The sequence below is a fragment of the Panthera tigris genome, chromosome A3 (genome assembly GCF_018350195.1).
Source record: "Panthera tigris isolate Pti1 chromosome A3, P.tigris_Pti1_mat1.1, whole genome shotgun sequence".
Taxonomy (NCBI): domain Eukaryota; kingdom Metazoa; phylum Chordata; class Mammalia; order Carnivora; family Felidae; genus Panthera; species Panthera tigris.
Genome location: NC_056662.1, coordinates 73,379,324 through 73,397,677, shown reverse-complemented (window position 1 = coordinate 73,397,677; position 18,354 = coordinate 73,379,324). Strand labels below are relative to the sequence as shown.

The window sequence follows — 18,354 nt, the reverse complement described above, 5'->3', positions numbered from 1 at the left end:
GGGGCAATGAGGAAGAGAGGAGTGAAGGTTTAGCAGATATTATAAGCTTTGCATTGGAAAGAATAAACATTACCCTGGGGCTTACTATAGTAGATGAATGAAAGATTTAGCTAGAGAGAAATCTTCGGACAAAAATCCTGACTCGTTAGGCAGAAACTCTTAGTGGTATTGGGTCGCATTGATATTTAAGAGGTTTGCAAGGTGTGTCAATGAGGTCATTAAAACTTTTTAAGATACTCAGGTTTGGACAATCAGTCTTCATTGATGATATGTTTAAAACTGCTACACATTTAAAATTGTATGCTAATTCTGTTTATGTTCTGTAAATTATAAGTTCATGCTATCATTTTTTAATTATTTCATAACATAGTAAACTGATTTATTTTGCTAAAACTTGCTGTTTGAGCACTGGTTACCCTGCATGGTTTGGCCTGTTTGATTTGTTCCCTTTTCCCTAGGCATGACTCTCCAAGAATCCGTCAGTTTAGATGCTCTCACTAAATACTTGAAACATCTTGAAGATAAATATGCCGAAATTAAACAGGTTATGTTGAAAAAATATGTACCAGTTCAGAGGAAGGCAGATTTAGATGAGGAAATGATGGTGACATTAAAACGGAGAGATTTAGCTGAAAATTTAAACAAAGAATTACAGTTTCGGTATGAAGATTGCTTGTATATTTTTTAAGTTTGAAGCTTTTATTTATGTTTATTCTAATATTGTATTTGATTTTAGGTTCAGTGTATTGTTGATTTTTTTTTCTTTGTAGTCATCAAAGACTGCAGATTATTTCAAATGCACTTACTTCATGGGTAAAATCTGATATGAGCAGCTCATTTCAAGATTTCGTGGAGCAAATTCAGAAAACTAAAGATTTACATGGTAATTTATCTGTATTTTTTAATTACCAAAAATAATGGAAAACATCATCTTTTCCCCCAGAAAGCTAAAGAGTGATGACTTTTCTAGGCTAAGTTTAAAGAAATAAAAAATGTACTTACTTCTGTTAGCTCTCTATTACCCTATGGGCTTCTTCCTTCAACAGCTAACACATAATTGGTAAATAGAGGATGTGGTAAGCCAAAGGGAGAAAGCTAAAAATGTACCTGATAATAAAGGAGAGAGGGACAGGGAGGCCACTCATTTTAAGAAGAGGTTGGTTCTGGGGACACCTGGGTGGCTCAGTCGGTTAAGTGTCTGACTTCAGCTCAGGTCATGATCTCACGGTTTGTGGGTTTGAGCCTGGCATCAGGCTTTGTGCTGACAGCTGGGAGCCTGGAACCTGCTTCAGATTCTGTGTCTCCCTCTCTCTCTGCCCCTTCCTTGCTCACACTCTGTGTCTCTCTCTCCAAAAATAAATAAACATTAAAAAATTAAAAAAAAAAAAAAAGTTTGGTGCTGTTGGGGCACCTGGGTGGCTCAGTCAGTTAATAGTCTGACTTAGGGCACCTGAGTGGCTCAGTTGGTTGAGCGTCCAACTTTGGCTCAGGTCATGATCTCACAGTTCTTGAGTTCCAGCCCTGAATTGGGCTCTGTGCTGACAGCTCAGAGCCTAGAGCCTGCTTCAGATTCCGTGTCTCCCTCTCTATCTGCTCCCCCCCTCCCCCACACTATCTCTCTCTGTCTCTAAAAAATGAATAAACGTTTAAAAAAATAAATAAATAAATGAACATTAAAAAACTTAAATAGTCTGACTTGATTTCAGCTCAGATCACGATCTCATGGTTTGTGAGTTTGAGCCCACCTTGGGCTCCACGCTGATGGTGCAGAGCCTGCTTGGCATTCTCTCTCTCCCCTTGTCTCTGCCCCTCCCTCTCTTTCTCTCTCTCAAAAATGAATAAACTTTAAGAAAAATACCCCAAAAGTTGAGTTAATTAGAAAAAGAAAAAGAGGTTGGTGCTGTTAGAAACCATAGCATTAAGTTGCTGACATTTTCTATTGATTGATCTTAAATATTCTGTGGTACTTTCAATATTTACAGGTGACCCAGGCATTATTGAGGAACTGCTTGAAGATGATCCAGGCAAGGCAAAAGAAGCTGAAATTTTGCTTTCCTACATTGAAAGGCAAATATTAAATAAATAAATAATTTTAAAAATATTTAAGTAATCTCTACATCCAACATGGGGCTTGAACTCACGACCCAAGATCAAGAGTTGTATGCTCTTCTAAATGAGCCACCCAGGCACCCTATGAAAGACAAATTATTTTAAAAGCTTTGGTTTTCCTTGTGAAAATGTTATCACGTTTATTTAATATTTATTTATTTATTAAGTAAATACTTAATATTTATTAAATGTATAGCACTTATTTAGCATCTTGATGAGTTATAGTCTCTAGATTTTGTATTTTTACAGTTTTACTCTACTAAACAAATTAGAAAATAAACTAGAATTTAAAAAATTCTTTATGTAAAAAATATTAGGTTGGTAGTCTAGGAAATTTTTCAGAGGATATAGGTGACTTGAGTGTTGGTTTAAATTTTATGTATACTGTATTTTTTTTTTTTTTTTTTGCATTTCCTAACAATAAGTCTGATGTTACAAAAATTTTTTGAGAATGTCTTCTTGAGTCAGATTATCCTAACCAATTTAGTCATTTTTTTCCTTCATCATTTCCATCCTGTGATGTTTTAAAAAGGTATATTTCTCCCTCATACTTAAGTTATTATATAGTGCATAATAGAGGCTTAAGGAGATCTAAGACTTTATTCTTTAAGAGGTTAATTCATAGCCTGTGAGGCCAGTATGTAAGGAACATATGTAATATTCCTAGTTTCATATGCTAAATAATTTGTAATTGTTCTATTGATGTGGTACAAAGAAGGGGCAAAGATCATTTTGGGACAGCACCAAAGCCTGTTTTATTTCCTTACACTGTATGCTTTTTCAAGTCTACCAGCTTTAGACATGAGGGAAGAAACTTTGTTGAGGCTAAAAGTTTTATGTATTTTGCTCATTAGTATTACTTTGTTCTTTCTCCTCTAGGGTTTCAAATTCATTTGCAACACTGTAAATCCTGTTTGCCATAGTTTTGTTAATTGTGGGGTAAGGATTGGTTTGAAGACATTTTACCCTAGGAAGAGGAGTAGAGGCTTAAGTTATCTGAACTATTATTTTTTCTTCTTGTGTTAGTCTCATATTTAATTGGGAGTCTGATTCGTGGCAGAGCAACATAAGCTTCACCTCTTGATCTCCAGTTCTGCAGCTATTGTGTTTCAATTACTATTTCCCCTACGTTGAGTCTCTAAGCAGATTGCCCTTCTTTTCCCAATATCTCTTCGTCTAGAGACAACACGAGAGAAAAAAATCTGAGCCCATTTTAATTCAGTTCAAGTTTTTTCCATTTTCTGTGTCTTGCAATAAGTACTATAGGAATAAAGTACAGGGTAAGGTTCAAAGGCTGTAAAACATGACAGAATATTACAGAAAGAAGTGAAAGGGCATCTTTCAGAATGAATGAACGTAGTTATAGTTTTTCTATATTACTGTGTTTAGTCTGTTATAGATATTTCTAATCATTTCTTTTTTGTGTGTACTATTTATTATAATATATAACAAAATTCAATGATTGTAGGTTCAATGAATTAATGTTGCTTGGTGAATATGAAAAGGCAGCTTGTTTTGCAGCACACAGTCCTAGAAGAATTCTTCAAAACATTGGGACAGTGAATAAATTTAAGGGTAAGCACTTTTCTTTGAACCTTATGTATGTTTGCAAATTGTACTTTTTTACCCTGATAGAATGGAAAGAGTATTGAAGTGGGGACTAAAAAGCTAGGCTTCCAGCCCTATCTCTTCCATTTACTCAGTTTTTTTAGCTGTCACATTGAAGAATATGATTAGTTTTTCTACATTAAATGAGGAAATATTTCAAGTATACAGAATAGTATGAAGAAATATACAACAGCCATGTACTCACTATCAAGATTTAGTAAATGTTAATATTTTGTCATATTTGCTCTAATTCCTTTTAAGACAGCTTTGTTGTTATAAATTGACATATACACAACACATTGTACATATTTATAGTACACAATTTGATAAGTTTTGACATTTGTATCACCCAAAAGTTCCCTCATTGCCCTCAGCTATCCCTCTCTCTGATTCATCCTCACCCCTCCCATCTCCTTCTATCTGTCCACTTCCTCTTAGTGGCAGCTGTTAGTCTGCTTTCAGTCACTGTAGATTAATTTGCATTTCCTAGAATTTTATATAAATGGAATTACAATAGTATGTGATCTTTTTGACTGACTTCTTACATTCAGCATTATTATTTTGAAATTCATCCATGTGTTGTGTCTATCAATAGTTCATTCCTTTTTATTGTTGAGTAGTATTCCATTGGGTGAATACAAATCCTTTATCAGATATATGATTTAAAAATATTTTCTCCCAGTCTGTGGTTTGTTCAGTCTCTTGGAAGTATCTTTTTAAGACAAGTTGTTTTTTTAAGTTGATTTATTTATTTTTGAGAGAGAGCACACGTGCACACATGAAAGAGAGAGAGAGGGAGAGAACAGGAGTAGGGGAGGGGCAGAGAGAGGGAGAGAGAAAATCCCAAGCAGGCTCTACACTGTCAGTGCAGAGCTGGACATGGGGCTCAATCATACGAATAGTGAGATCATGACCTGAGCAGAAATCAAGAGTTGTATGTATGCTTAACTGAGTGAGCCATCCAGGTGCCTCCTAAGAGAAGTATTACATTTTGTTGAAATCCAATTTGTGAATTTTTTTTCTTTTATGGATCATGCCTTTAGTGGTATACATAAGAAATCTGTGTCTAATCTTCAGCTTTTAACTCCTATTATTATTTTTTTTGGTAAGGATTTTATGGTTTTAGGTTTACATTATGATTAAGTTTGAGTTAATTTTAATATGTGATGTAACATATGGGTCAAAGTATTTTTTTGGCCTATAACTATCCAGTTGTTCCCGGATAGTTGACTTTTTCCATGTAATTGCTTTCATACCTTTGTTGAAAATCAATTGTCTGTATACTTTTAGGTCTAATCTGTTTTGTTGATCTATTTGTTTATCTTGATGCTAATACTACACTGTCTTGATTACTATTGCTTTATAGTAAGTGTTGAAGTCACAGAGAGTGTTAGACTTTAACTTCTGTTTTTCTTTATCAAATTTAATTTGGCTATTCTGGTTCTTTCATATTTCTATTTAAATATTTAGAATCAGATTGTAAACTTCACAAAAAATTTGCTGGGGATTGCATTTAATCTATAGATCAATTTCAGGAGAATAGACACTGAACAATATTGGTTATTTGGTTCAATGAACCCATAAACTTGGTATATGTCTCCGTTTATTTAGTCTTCAAAACTTTCTTTCATCAGTATTTTGTAATTTTCAGTTTTCAGGTCTTTTTTTAACATTGAAAATTTTAGTATTTTACTTAAAAATTTTCAGATATCCATGGGGCGCCTGGGTGGCTCAATCGGTTGAGTGTCCGACTCTTGATTTCAGTTCGGGTCTTGATCCCAGGGTCATGGGATGACCCTGCATCAGGCTCTGTGTTGAATATGGAGGCTGTTTGAGATTCTTTCTCTCTCTCTCTTTCTCTCTCTGCCCCTCTCCCCCACTTGCACTTTCTCTCTCTAAAATTAAAAAAAAAAAAAAAAAAAAAAAAAAAAAGTCAGGCGTCTTACAAATACCCAGGTACTCTTTCTTCGGATGTGTTCTGAAATTGGTGAAGTCAAAAGTGATATTAGTACATTCCTAAGGTTTTTTTCTCTTCTCCCCTTGACTGGATCTGTTCAAAGTATGGGTTATAAGTTTTAGTAGAAATCAAAGCTTGCAATTAATACCCAAAATAGGTGTAATTACCAGCAAAATTGGAAAACAGCCAACTTTTATTACTTTTCTAGGCATGTGGATCTTATGCTGAGAAATTCACCAATATTAAGAAAAAAAAGAGAAATTCACCAATATTAGGTGGCACTTAACTGAGTATTGCTCAGAATTAAAAAAGTCCTTTTAGGGGTGCCTTGGTGGCTCAGTTGGTTAAGCTTCTGACTTCGGCTCAGATCATGATCTCACGGTTCTTGAGTTTGAGCCCTGTGTCAGGCTCTGTGCTGACAGCTCAGAGCCTGGAGCCTGCTTCAGATTCGGTGTCTCCCTCTCTCTCTGCCCCTCCCCTGCTCACACTCTGTCTTAAAAATGAATAAATGTTTAAAAAAAATTTTTTTTTAAATCCTTTTATTTTAAAACTAAACTGTGTTTTTAAAAGATGAGACGCTCAGAAGGAAATACGGAGGTATAAATACAGGAGAGATATACTCAATGGAGCTTATAGATGCAGATAATTTTTCTAATTATTTTCATTTTAAATGGAAATTTTTGATGTCAAATATATACAGATTGTTTTTCATAAAAATTTCCCAAAAAACCCTTTAAATTCAACAGTTTGAAAAAAATGTACTTTTATGTTTATCAGAACACAAAAAATTTGTTGCCATATACATAATGCATATGATCATATCTATTTACAGAGATTGCTTGATTGTGAATTGTGTGTAAATGGCCCATCTTATATTTTTGCATGCACAGTTTTCAATATTTTATCCTAGTAGATGTAACAGTGTAATTTTATAGTTTTTATTCAGTGAACTCAAAGTCAAGAAACCATTCCAACAATTATTTACAATATGATAACTGATTATGAGGTCATGTTACCATGCAGAAGTGAATGATGACATTCTGCATTTTGGGTATTAAACTTAATTTTATAAGTCTGAGGTTTAAATTGGTGTTTATAAAAGTAGCCAAAGCCTAAATGTAATGACAGAAGAGGTTTCTACCATAGAGCCTTTGTAGTTTTGTAAGGGACACAGGAACAAAAAGAATTACGTGATTTTTTAATCTGTGTTTAGGTCTTGTACATCTTTTGTCAGATTTATTTTTAAATATTTTATATTTTTTATATTATTATAATTTTTATTTCACATTCCAAAGTTGTTTGTTGCTAGTATATAGAAATACAATTGACTTTTGTGTATTGATCATGTATTCTGTGACATCTTTAAACTTATTTATTAGTTCTAATACTTTTATCGTATATTCCTAGAATTTCTACATAGATAATCATGTCATCAGTTAAGAAAGAGTTCTACTTCTTCCTTTCCAGTATGGATGCCTATTGTTTCTTTTACTTGCCTTATTGCACTGGCTCTTCCATTAGTGTTGAATAGAAGTGGTGAGAGCAGATATTATTGCCTTGTTTTTGATCTTAGAGATAAAGTATTTAGCTTTTCATCATATTAGCTGTAGATTTTTCAAGGTTGATGAAATTCCTCTCTATGGTTGGTGAGAATTTTATCAGGGATGAATGTTAGATTTGCTAAATACTTTTTTTACATTTATTGAAATGATTGTGTGGTTTTTGTCCTTTAGCCTATTAATATAACTTACTGTGTTCCTGGAGAAAACTCCCATGTTTTTGGATAATTTTACTATAACTACAGAGTTGTGTAACATTGCCATAACTTAATTTGAGAACATTTTCATCCTTCCAAAAATAAATTTTGAACCGTTAACTCCTCATTTTCTACCTCCTGCTCCCTCTCCAAACCCTAGGTAACCACTAATCCACTTGCTGTCTGTATGGATTTCCTTATTCTGGACCTTTCATATTAATAGGATCTTGCAAAACATGTTTTTTTGTGATTGACTTCTTTCCCTTAGCATAATGTTTTTGAGGTTCGTTCTTGCTGAACATGAATATTCCATTTGCAGGTTATATACTGCATTTTGTTCATCCATTTGGCAGTTGATAGTAATTTGGGTTGTTTTTACTTTTTGGCTATTATGAATAATGCAGCTATGAATATTTGTGTACAAATTTTTATGTAGACATTTGTTTTTATTTCTCTTGGGTAAATTCCTAGGAGGGGAATGGATGGCTCTATGGTAACTTTGTGTTAATGCTTTTAGGAACTGCTAAAGTATTTGCACTATTTTTCATTCCTATCAACAATATATGAGGATTTCAATTTCTTCACATCCTTACCAGCACTTATTAATGTCTGTCTTTTTGATTATAGCCTTGCTAAACCATGTGAAGTATCTTATTGTGGATTTATTTGTTTAATTAAAAAAAATTAATTCCAGATAGTTAACAAAATTGTTATATATTAATTTTGAGTGTACAATATAATGATTCAACAATTCTGTGTATTACTCAATGCTCATCAAGATAAGTGTTCTCATTGTGTTTTTTTTTTAATTTTTTTTAATGTTTTTTTTTTTAATTTATTTTTGAGACAGAGCATGAGCAGGGGAGGGGCAGAGAGAGGGGGAGACACAGAATCTGAAGCGGGCTCCAGGCTCTGAGCTGTCAGCACAGAGCCCGACGCGGGGCTTGAACTCATGGGGTGTGAGACCATGACCTGAGCTGAAGTCAGACGCTAAACTGACTGAGCCAGGCAGGCGCCCCTCTGATTGTGGTTTTGATTTGCATATCTGTAATGACTAACAGTGTTGGCATCTTTTCATGTGCCTATTGGCCATTTATTTATCTTTGGAGAAATGTCTACTGTTTGCCCATTTTAAAATTATGTTATTTGTGTTTTTATTATTGAGTTGTGAGAGTTCTTTTTATATTCTGGATAAAAATCTCATATCAGACAGATGATGTGCAAATATGTTCTTCCAATCTGTGGATTTTCTTTTCACTTTCTTAATGGTGGCTTTTGAAGCACAAAAGTTTTTAATTTTGATGGGGACTAATTTACCCTCTTCTCTTCTGTGGCTGTGCTTTTGTTGTTGTATCTAAGAAATCTTTGCCTAGCTTAAGATCATGTGTTTTCTTCTAAGAGTTTTATGCATTTAGGTCTGTGATCTACTTTGAGTTAATTTTTGTGTATGGTGTGAGATAATGGTCCGGATTCATCCTTTTGCGTATAGATATCTAGTTATCCCAGCACCATTTGTTGAAAAGACTGTTCTGTATCCACTGAATTGTTTGGCCCCTTTGTCAAAAATCAATTGACCATAAATGTTTAGAGTTTATTTCTGGACTCTTAATTCTGTTATATTTCTCTAGATATCCATCCTATGTCAGTATCATACTATTTTGATTACTGTAGCTTTGTAGTAGGTTTTGAAAATAGAAATGTGACTCCATGTTTCTTTTGATTAGTATTAGCATGGTATATTTTTTCCCATATTCTTACTTTTGATCTATTTGTATCTTTGTATTTAAAGTCATTGTCTTCTACATGCACCCCAATGTTTATAACCGCATTATCAACAATAGCCAAACTATGGAAAGAGCCCAATGTCCATCAACTGATGTGGTATATACATACACAGTTGAATATTACTCAGCTATCAAAAAGAATGGAATCTTGCCATTTGCAGTGATGTGGATGGAGCTAAAGTGTATCATGCTAAGTGAAATAAGAAAAATACCATATGATTTCACTCATGTGGAATTTAAGAAATAAAACAGATGAACATGGGGGAAGGGATAAAAAAGAGAGGGAAGCAAACCATGAGACTCTTTACTATAGAGCACAAACTGAGGGTTGTTGGAGGGAGGTGGGCAGGGGATGGGCTAAATGGGTGATGGGTATTAAGGAGGGCACTTCTTGTGATAAGCACTGGGTGTTATTTGTAAGTGATGAATCACTAAATTCTACACCTGAAACCATTTTTACCATATGTGTTAACTAACTAGAATTTAAAATAATAACTTGAAATAAAAATAAACAGACCGATAAATAAAGTCAGTGTCTTCTAGGCAACATATACTTGGATTCTACTTTTTTTATACACTGTGACAATCTTTGCCTTTCAATTGGAGTGTTTAGATCACTTATATTTAATGTGATTGTTGACATGGTTGAGTTTTATTTGTTTTCTATTTTTCTTATCTCTTCTTTGTTACTGTTTTTCCCTCTTTTTCTGCCTTCTTTTGGATTAGTTGAATTTTTTCATGATTCCATTTTTATCCTTTGCTCATTATAAGCTGTAACTCCTTGTTGTTTTATTTTGGTTGTTGCTTTAAGGTTTATAGATCATAACTTTTACTTCTCATACTCTACCCTTATGTGATGTTATACCACTTTATGTATTATATAAAACAGTATGCTTCTAAATACTTATATTCATAGGATATACCATTTCTGGTCTTTATTCCTTCGTGTAGATTCATATTTCTATCTGGTATTATTTTCCTTCTGCTTGAAAGACTACTTTTAACATCTCTTACAGTGGTCTGCTGGTGGTATATTCTTTGAACTTTTAAAAGTTCCATGTGGAGGCTCTTAGGGAGATTACATTGCATATTTCTCTCCTACCTTCTAGGTGGCTATTGGCAACTTTTGGCATTCCTTGGTTGGAGACACATCATTCTAATCTCTGCCTCTGTTTTCATATAGCATATAATATTTAGTTATTACCCACAATGAAAGTTTAATCCATAAGCATTAGTTAAACATTATCAGTACATAATTGTAGACTGAAATTTTTTGAAAATGCAAAGAGATGAAAGTAATAATATGAAGTAAGAAAAAGCAAACTGTTACTTAAAGTATTCAACTCAAAACTTTTCTTCTCTCTGTAGCTGTTGGAAAAATTAGAGGAAAGCCTTTTCCATTACTCTTATTTTTTGAAGCCATCTTTAGCACAAGTCATGCATGCAGACGACCTATTGATGCAGAACTGACCCTGGAAGGAATCCAATGTGGATTATCTGAAAAACGTTTAGATTTAGTTATCAATTGGGTCACTCAGGAAAGGTAAGCAAAATTAAGCTTTTGACTTAATTTTGATATATGGTTAATGAGGTTGTTCTCAAGATTTCAGTAGTTTTTTATCAGCACATTATCCTGAACAATTAATCCTTCAGAGACGATTTACTAAGCATTCATGGAGTAACGGGGCCTAGTCACATAAACCCAGATTAGGAGTTGAGTAATAGTGGTTCATGGGATGATTCATGACCCATGAATTCATCAGTCAGGACAGAAAAGGATTTATCAGTATCATGCTACTGAGAGGGATAGGCAGGAACTTGGATCCAGAGAGGTTATGGTTACATGTGAAGGATATACCTAGGAGAAAACTTATAAGCAGGATGGATGTGGACCCATGATGCATTTAGAATATATAAACCAGGGGCGCCTGGGTGGCTCAGTCCATTAAGCATCCAACTCTTTTGATCTTGGCTCAGGTCATGACATCCTGGTTCATGGGACTGATCCTGGTGTTGGGCTCCATGGTGAGTGTGGAGCCTACTTGAGATTCTCTCTCCCTTTCTCTCTGCCCCTCCCCATCCCTCTCTTTGTCTCTCTCTCTTTCAAAATAAATAAATAAACATTAAAAAAAAATAAAAAAGAACATATACACCAGCAAGGACAGGCAGGAAATGCTTCTTGGAGTTGGATTTCAGTATAGGTAGGCAGATTTGTACTAGAGCTCCCTTAGTTTGGATTCCTATAACCAAAGCCTCAGACATGATTGATAGAAGGTGGGCTTCTCAAGAAAACCTTATAAGGGAGTGAGTGAAGCAAAATAGGAAAGAGTGTGTGTATGTTCGGGAAGCCAAGAAAGGTTGTGATCTTAGGCAAGTTCTAATCTTGGTCTTATTTGTAGAGGGATGGCTCTGGAGCATAAACCACACCAAAGAGCTGCCCCCTTTGAGGCAAGGGATCAGTCTTTTGTACCTCTCTGTTAGTCTCTATTAGGGCTATAGGCTGCCTGGATGGGGCATAACTTCCTAGGCCTGGTGGCTCCCATCAGCAAAGGGCAATTTGCTACAGAAGGGAGGGACATGTGAGCCACTAACAGCCAGCACCCAGAGGGGAAGGGTATGCTGTCTCAGTAATGAGGATCCGGGCAGAACATTAAATCAGCATCTACTGTAGTCAACCATTTGCACAACACAAATGTATTTTCTTCTCACTTTAATTTCATTCCATCTAGGCACAACTTCTCTAGGATTCTGTGGTTAAAATTCTGGGGGAAACTTAGAAGGGTTAGTAGAATGAACTATATATAGCCCTTGTCATGACAATTGATCATAGGGCTATAATTTGGTTTTTACACCTTTATGGAGATAGAATTTATGTACAATAATCTCTACATATTTAAAGTGTACAATATGATGAGTTTTTAGAAAGCATTATGGGGATATAACTGACATTATAAATTGCACATATTTATAGTGTACAGTTTGACAAGTTTTGACATATGTATACATCCATGAAATCATCACCACAGTCAAGATAATCAACCTCATTCCAACCCCCACCACCATTTCCAGGTAACCACTGATCTGCTTTCTGTCACCTTAGATGAGGTTTCATTTTCTAGAATTTTATATAAATGGAATTATACATTATGTATTCTTTTTTTTCTTGCTCTGCCTCTTTTGCTCTAATTATTTTGAGATTCATCCACATTAATTATTACTCATCTTTCTCTATCATCCATTTTATATTCTTCGCACTCTATTGGTCTTAATGGCTTGTCTGGTAGGATGACTGTCGTTTCCATGCCTTTATCAAACCATGATTATTGATTTACCCACTAATAGTTTTTAACTGGCCCGGGACTACCCAGCAATATCCCAGTAGATCATCTACCACCTGTAACAAGTAACCATATACTTAAGATTCCAAAGTAGGCACTTAAGATTCCAAAAGTGCCTACTGAGTCCCCCCTAAAGTTGGAGTGTTTATCCAGGGAACACCAATGACTTTAGAATTAGAACAGCTTATCATGAACTGGATTCTGACAGAAACACCAAGTCATGAGGTCAGGTGGGCTCAGAGAGTCCATCTAAAATCAGGTACAGTGAAGATAGTGCTCAAGCAGATCCAGAGTACACAAGTTAGCTTCAGGAATAGGTGGCCCAGAACTCATGTCAACTACCACCAACTGACCAACACAACTTCCACAGCTCACACCTAAAGCCTCATGCAAGGGTGGGGGTGACCTAAGACTAGCAGGCAAGGAAGAAAAAAACCCAAACTTGGTTCATGAATGGTTCAGGTTGTGTCCAGGTGATGCCAGCTTGTCGCTCCATCTTTTGAAGACATAGTAACATCCTTCAGGATGGAATGTACACTTTAAACTAGTGATGATTGTATAGTATATCTCCAGTACGTAGAATACTTGGGTCTGGGAGATAAAAGAGTGGCTCTGCTCAGCTGATTCCCCAGTAACCCACTTGGTGGAATCAAGGTTCTCTAGAGAAACAGAATCAATAGGATATATATACATACACACACCCATGAAGAAATTGGCTCCTGTGAATATGGAGGCTGATAAGTCTTAAGATCCACAGTCAGCAAGCTAGAGACCCAAGAAAGCTGCCAATGGTGTAAGTTTCAGGCTGCTCAAGACCCAAGAAGAGCCAATGTTTCTTTTTGAGTCCAAAGGTAGGAAAAGACTGTCCCAGCTAAGCGGTCAGGCAGGAGGAGTTCCGCTTTATATGAAAGAGGGTCAGCCTTTTTTGTACCCTCCAGGCCATCAACTGATGGGATGAGAGCTATCCACATTCACAGCAATCTGCTTTATTCAGTCTAGTGATTCAAATGTTACTCTCTTTCAAATACATCCTCACGGACTCACACAGAATAATATATGACTAAATATCTGGGCACTCTATGAGCCAGTCAGGATGACACATAAAATTCTCATGCCTGCAAATTTAGGTTCTGTGAGTCATAGTCAACTTTGGTTATCATGAAAAGGTAAGATTGTTGTTACACAACAAGGCAGAGAGGAATATGTTTGGCCCTCAGGTTCCCTATTCCCTTAAAGAGAGCGTGATAATTGGATTTGAGTGCATATCATTTACTGATAGACTACTCCTCGAGAAATATTATAAGTGAAGGAGTGAGATGGGATAGGGAAGCGGAAAGAACCAAGCTACGATGTGAACTCAGGTTAAAATCTAGTATTAGCTAGTATTACAGGGGGAGGACTATGGAACATAAATCCTGCCAGACTTGCTTCTTTTTGAATTATGGTACTGACCTTTTTATTCCTTACTAATCAGTTGTCAGCTCTACACTACTGGGGGGTTGAAAGATAAGCATAATTTTCTGGGCAAGGTAGCTAGTCAGCTTAGGGCAACAGCTGGGGAAGGCTGTTCTCTGGGGAAGGCAACAGCTGTGAGCTGTTAGTAGTCAGCTGGGGAAGAGTCACTGGTCCAGTAAAGGGGACTAAAACAGTGTCTGCCTATTTATGAAGATCAAGCTACTTTTGCTGGGTCTGGTGGACATGGGTTGGGCTGTGAGTATTGGAAGGCAGAGTGAGGAAAGTCCTGTCATCTGTCTGGTAACCACAGCCTGCTTATTTTTCAGTCTAAGGACTATGCTTGCTTGGTTCTGGATACATACAGATGTAGGCTACATATTAGAGAGTAGTTACAGTTCTCATATTTAAGAAGTATATCATAAGGGAGATGGAAGGACTAATGTAAGCACTCCCTAAATAACAAATTCATGACTTCTAAATGTCCCAGACTTAAAAATGGCAAGTTTGCATACTAGTGCCTACTGCCACCCATTCCAAATTCACCATTTCCCCTGCATGACACTGGGGAGTCCGAAACTGTCCTAGATTGATGGCACTATTGTTTACCAGTGTAAAGTATCTTTTTCCCACCCCCTCTTGTTATGGCCTTCACTTACTGTTCACGTAATAGTTAATTCTGTTTTAGGAAACTTCTTCGTACATATACCCCTCTTTTTACCCTTTGCCTCTTTCTTTTTCTACCTGGTCCCACCTTCTACGCTCTCTACAGAAAGTACTTGTCAGGGAGCACTGGAAATGGTTCAGACATGAGAACACCATTAGAAAGTGCATGTTCATTAACACCTGTTGTCTGATGCAGAGACACATAAGACAAGATTAATTTCCCCACATATACTGATTGTTCTTGGCCAATTCTACCTCTTAATTATAAGAATTTAAATTCTTCTGCAATTCCTTGACTGCATAAATTTGGAAAATACCACCACTCTTAAGGATCCTGAGATGATATAACAGAATACTGAAGGTAATTCACATTCTTTATTCTTAGCCTCTTTCCTCTGGTCTCTGACTCCAGTGACCTGGCCTCTACCATATGGCTACCTTAAAAAGTTCTACAGTTCTTTCCTTGAAGCCCTGCACAGAGCCAGCCATAAAACAGCCTGGATTATAGACTAATCTTGGCTCTCTTAGTCATTCTTACCTGGGGAAAGTCTAATCACTTGACTCAGAAAGCCTAAACTTAAGAAATGTTTTGTTGGCATTGGCTCTCTAAATTGCAGATATTGCTCCCGGAAGAGGAAAATATCCTCTGAAATATTAACTTGACAAACCCAAATCCTACAAAATAACAGTAAATAAATATGATGCATAGATTTAGTGATTGTATATTACCTTTATTTTGGCTTAAAAAAATCTACAATCTGGGGTGCCTGGGTGGCTCAGTCAGTTGAATGTCTGACTTTGGCTCAGGTCATGATCTCAAGGTTTGTGGGTTCAAGCCCCACTTTGGGCTCTGTGCTGACAGCTCAGAGCCTGGAGTCTGCTTTGGATTTTGTGTCTCCCACTCTCTCTCTGCCCTTCCCCGACTTGTGTCTTCTCTCTCTCTCTCTCTCTCTCTCTTTAAAATAAATAAACATTAAAAAAAAATCTATAATCTGGTTTATAATCAAATATACCTTAGTTTACTAATGGAGTTAAGCACATTTTTTTTTAGTTATTTATTAGTCATATATATTCTCCAGAGCCAGTCTAGAGATCCACTTTCAGAAGTCTTCTTAGAATTGGAAGTAGGGATGGGAGAGCCAAGAAGGAGACTTTGAGAAAACAGAAAGAGGGATGTAATGAGGTGATTAGGGGCAAAACAGGGACAGAGGTTCCCAGGCTCATTTTCCAGTTGGGTACAGGGTGCTTGACTACCTCCCTTTCCCCAGGGCTAGAATCCCTGTTTTTTTTTTCCCCCTTTTTCCTTCAGGGCCAGTTCCATTCTTTTGGGGCTTGACCCTCTTCCTCCCTTTCTTTTTTTTTTAATTTTTTTTAATTTAAAAAAAAATTTTTTTTTTAACTTTTATTTATTTTTGAGACAGAGAGAGACAGAGCATGAACGGGGGAGGGTCAGAGAGAGGGAGACACAAAATCCGAAACAGGCTCCAGGCTCCGAGCTGTCAGCACAGAGCCCAACGCGGGGCTCGAACTCACGGACTGCGAGATCACGACCTGAGCTGAAGTCTGACACCCAACCGACTGAGCCACCCAAGCGCCCCCTCTTCCTCCCTTTCAATATATATTTTTTTAAATCATACATCATCCTTTTGGAAAATGACAAACCAGGACAAAGCAACCTTAGTCCTCAGCTCTGCCTTTTTCTCAGGTGGAACCACATCATGTTAGTGATGACCTCTTACAAAAATAAAATAATGGTATTAATAAGAGAAAGAAATACTATAATACTGGTATTATCATCTTGCTCTGGTTATACAGTCACTAAAATGACTGAAATAATTCCTTGTTCAGCCTTCAGAAACATCGTGGCTATAGCTACCAAAACCTATGTTTTGGTACTAAAATGTAAAAGTTAGGTAAATTGCTTATTAAATAATTGATTTATACTCAGAAGCTGCCTTTTGATTTCAGACACACTTCTCTTTGGCCACCCCAATAAACATGGCAGGCTTTATTTACTGAATTTTCAGTAAACACATTTTATAGGGATTTCAGGATTTTATTTGAATGTTACTGGTATTTTGTTACATGTGTACAGATATCAATATTATGTGATTACTGTTACTCTGTAGCTATTAATTTAAAATAAAACTAAAGCACAATGTCCGTACAACCAGTGATTGGAAGTGATATCTTAAATTATACCCAAATGTGTTTTGGCCTATGCTGATCGTTTCTAGGTGGAGTTAATGTGCAGATGGTTCACTCCAATTGTGTTTGAAGATGTGCATTAAAATGTGATGACAAGGGAAATTGGGACATCTTAAACCCTTTTTTACCCCTGTTGTTTTTTATAATTCTATAACAGTTTAGAAAATAACACTGATGTCACACGTTTCTTGCAAACACTTGCAAGATCTGTCACTAATTTTGAGCTAAAATTTGTTGTCACTATCTTTAACCAACATTTAATGAATTCTTACATTCTGCAGGGTTTAAAATCTGTATAACTGCTGAGAACATTGAGATCCTCAATTATAAAATAATTTTTATTTACCTTGTTACTTTAAATTCCACCAGTCTTTTTTAGGAGAGTTTTAACCATGTTTGTAGATTTTTGAAAAAACTTGAGGTCAGTTGCACCAAAATGTCTCCTCCCCCTCCCCCACCACAAAAGAGTATGTGATTATTTTTGTTTTTGTTAAATCTTGGATATGTTTAATTTCTCCTACATCAATTGTCTATTAACTTGTAATTCTTACAGACCATGGAAAATCCAATTCTACTGTGCTGAATTTTAAAATATTTTATTCTCATCCACTCACCATGAGCTCTCTAAAGTATACCTATTGATCTGCTTGCTCTAGGCTCACATTTTCTGAGGAGGCTGGGGATGTCATTTATGATTATGGGGAGCAGGATACTTATAACAAGGCCAAGTGCCTGGCTTTAGCTCAGATTATCTACACTGAATGTGGCCTGCACAAGAAAGCTCTTCTTTGCCTATGTAAACAGGGTCAGATTCATGGGGCCATGGAATACATACAGCAGTTCAAGGACTTTACTTCCGGTAAGTGAAAAAGCCTACTTATTGGTATGTATTCGAATTCTAGACTTTAGTGGTAAGATCACACATGATAGTAGGCAATATTTTGGATTTAAATTTTAACGTCTATTTTACATATACTAATAAGTAGAGTCTTATAATTTTTGGTGAAAACAGTTAAGCTAGAACTGATTGACTTTCATGCTAGACATTCAAATACATTAGTATTTCTTCACTACATAAACGTTTAGTAAACTGGAATCCTGAAACATACAATTTTTGTCTGTTTTTAACAAAAACCTAGCTTTTATTGAGAACCTACTATGTGCCAGAGTCTAGATGTGTTCTCACACCCTTCTAGCCAGTCCTCACAGTAGTCCCATCAGGTAGTCATTGCTAGGCCTGTCATACAAGTGGAGATGCTGAGATCCACAGAGGGAACACTGAGCTGAGGGAGTGAAGTTCACCAAGTCCTTGGTGCTAACGGAGGGTCCTGGGTAGCTGTGGCCAGCCCAGTCAGAGTGGTCTTTGCCTTAAGGTCAGTTGTTGCTGAGATCTTGTTTTTCTCCCATGTCTGGCAGAGGCATGAGGGACTGAGCCTCAGGCTGTCCTGAGGGGACGACCTGGCAGCCTTCAAGAAG

At 36.3% G+C, this 18,354-nt stretch overlaps 1 protein-coding gene across 8 annotated transcripts in view; it reads left to right on the top strand.

The window, feature by feature from the left end:
- CLHC1 (clathrin heavy chain linker domain containing 1) overlaps positions 1–18,354 on the top strand; it is a 40,254-nt gene that overhangs the window by 13,861 nt on the left and 8,039 nt on the right. For all 8 annotated transcript variants that reach the window (XM_007075399.3, XM_042981406.1, XM_015544927.2 and 5 more), the window contains 6 exons: positions 459–660; positions 771–883; positions 1,983–2,067; positions 3,578–3,684; positions 10,583–10,757; positions 17,535–17,737. In XM_007075399.3, coding sequence (XP_007075461.1) covers positions 459–660; positions 771–883; positions 1,983–2,067; positions 3,578–3,684; positions 10,583–10,757; positions 17,535–17,737 — 885 coding nt within the window. The remainder of the gene's footprint in view (positions 1–458; positions 661–770; positions 884–1,982; positions 2,068–3,577; positions 3,685–10,582; positions 10,758–17,534; positions 17,738–18,354) is intronic.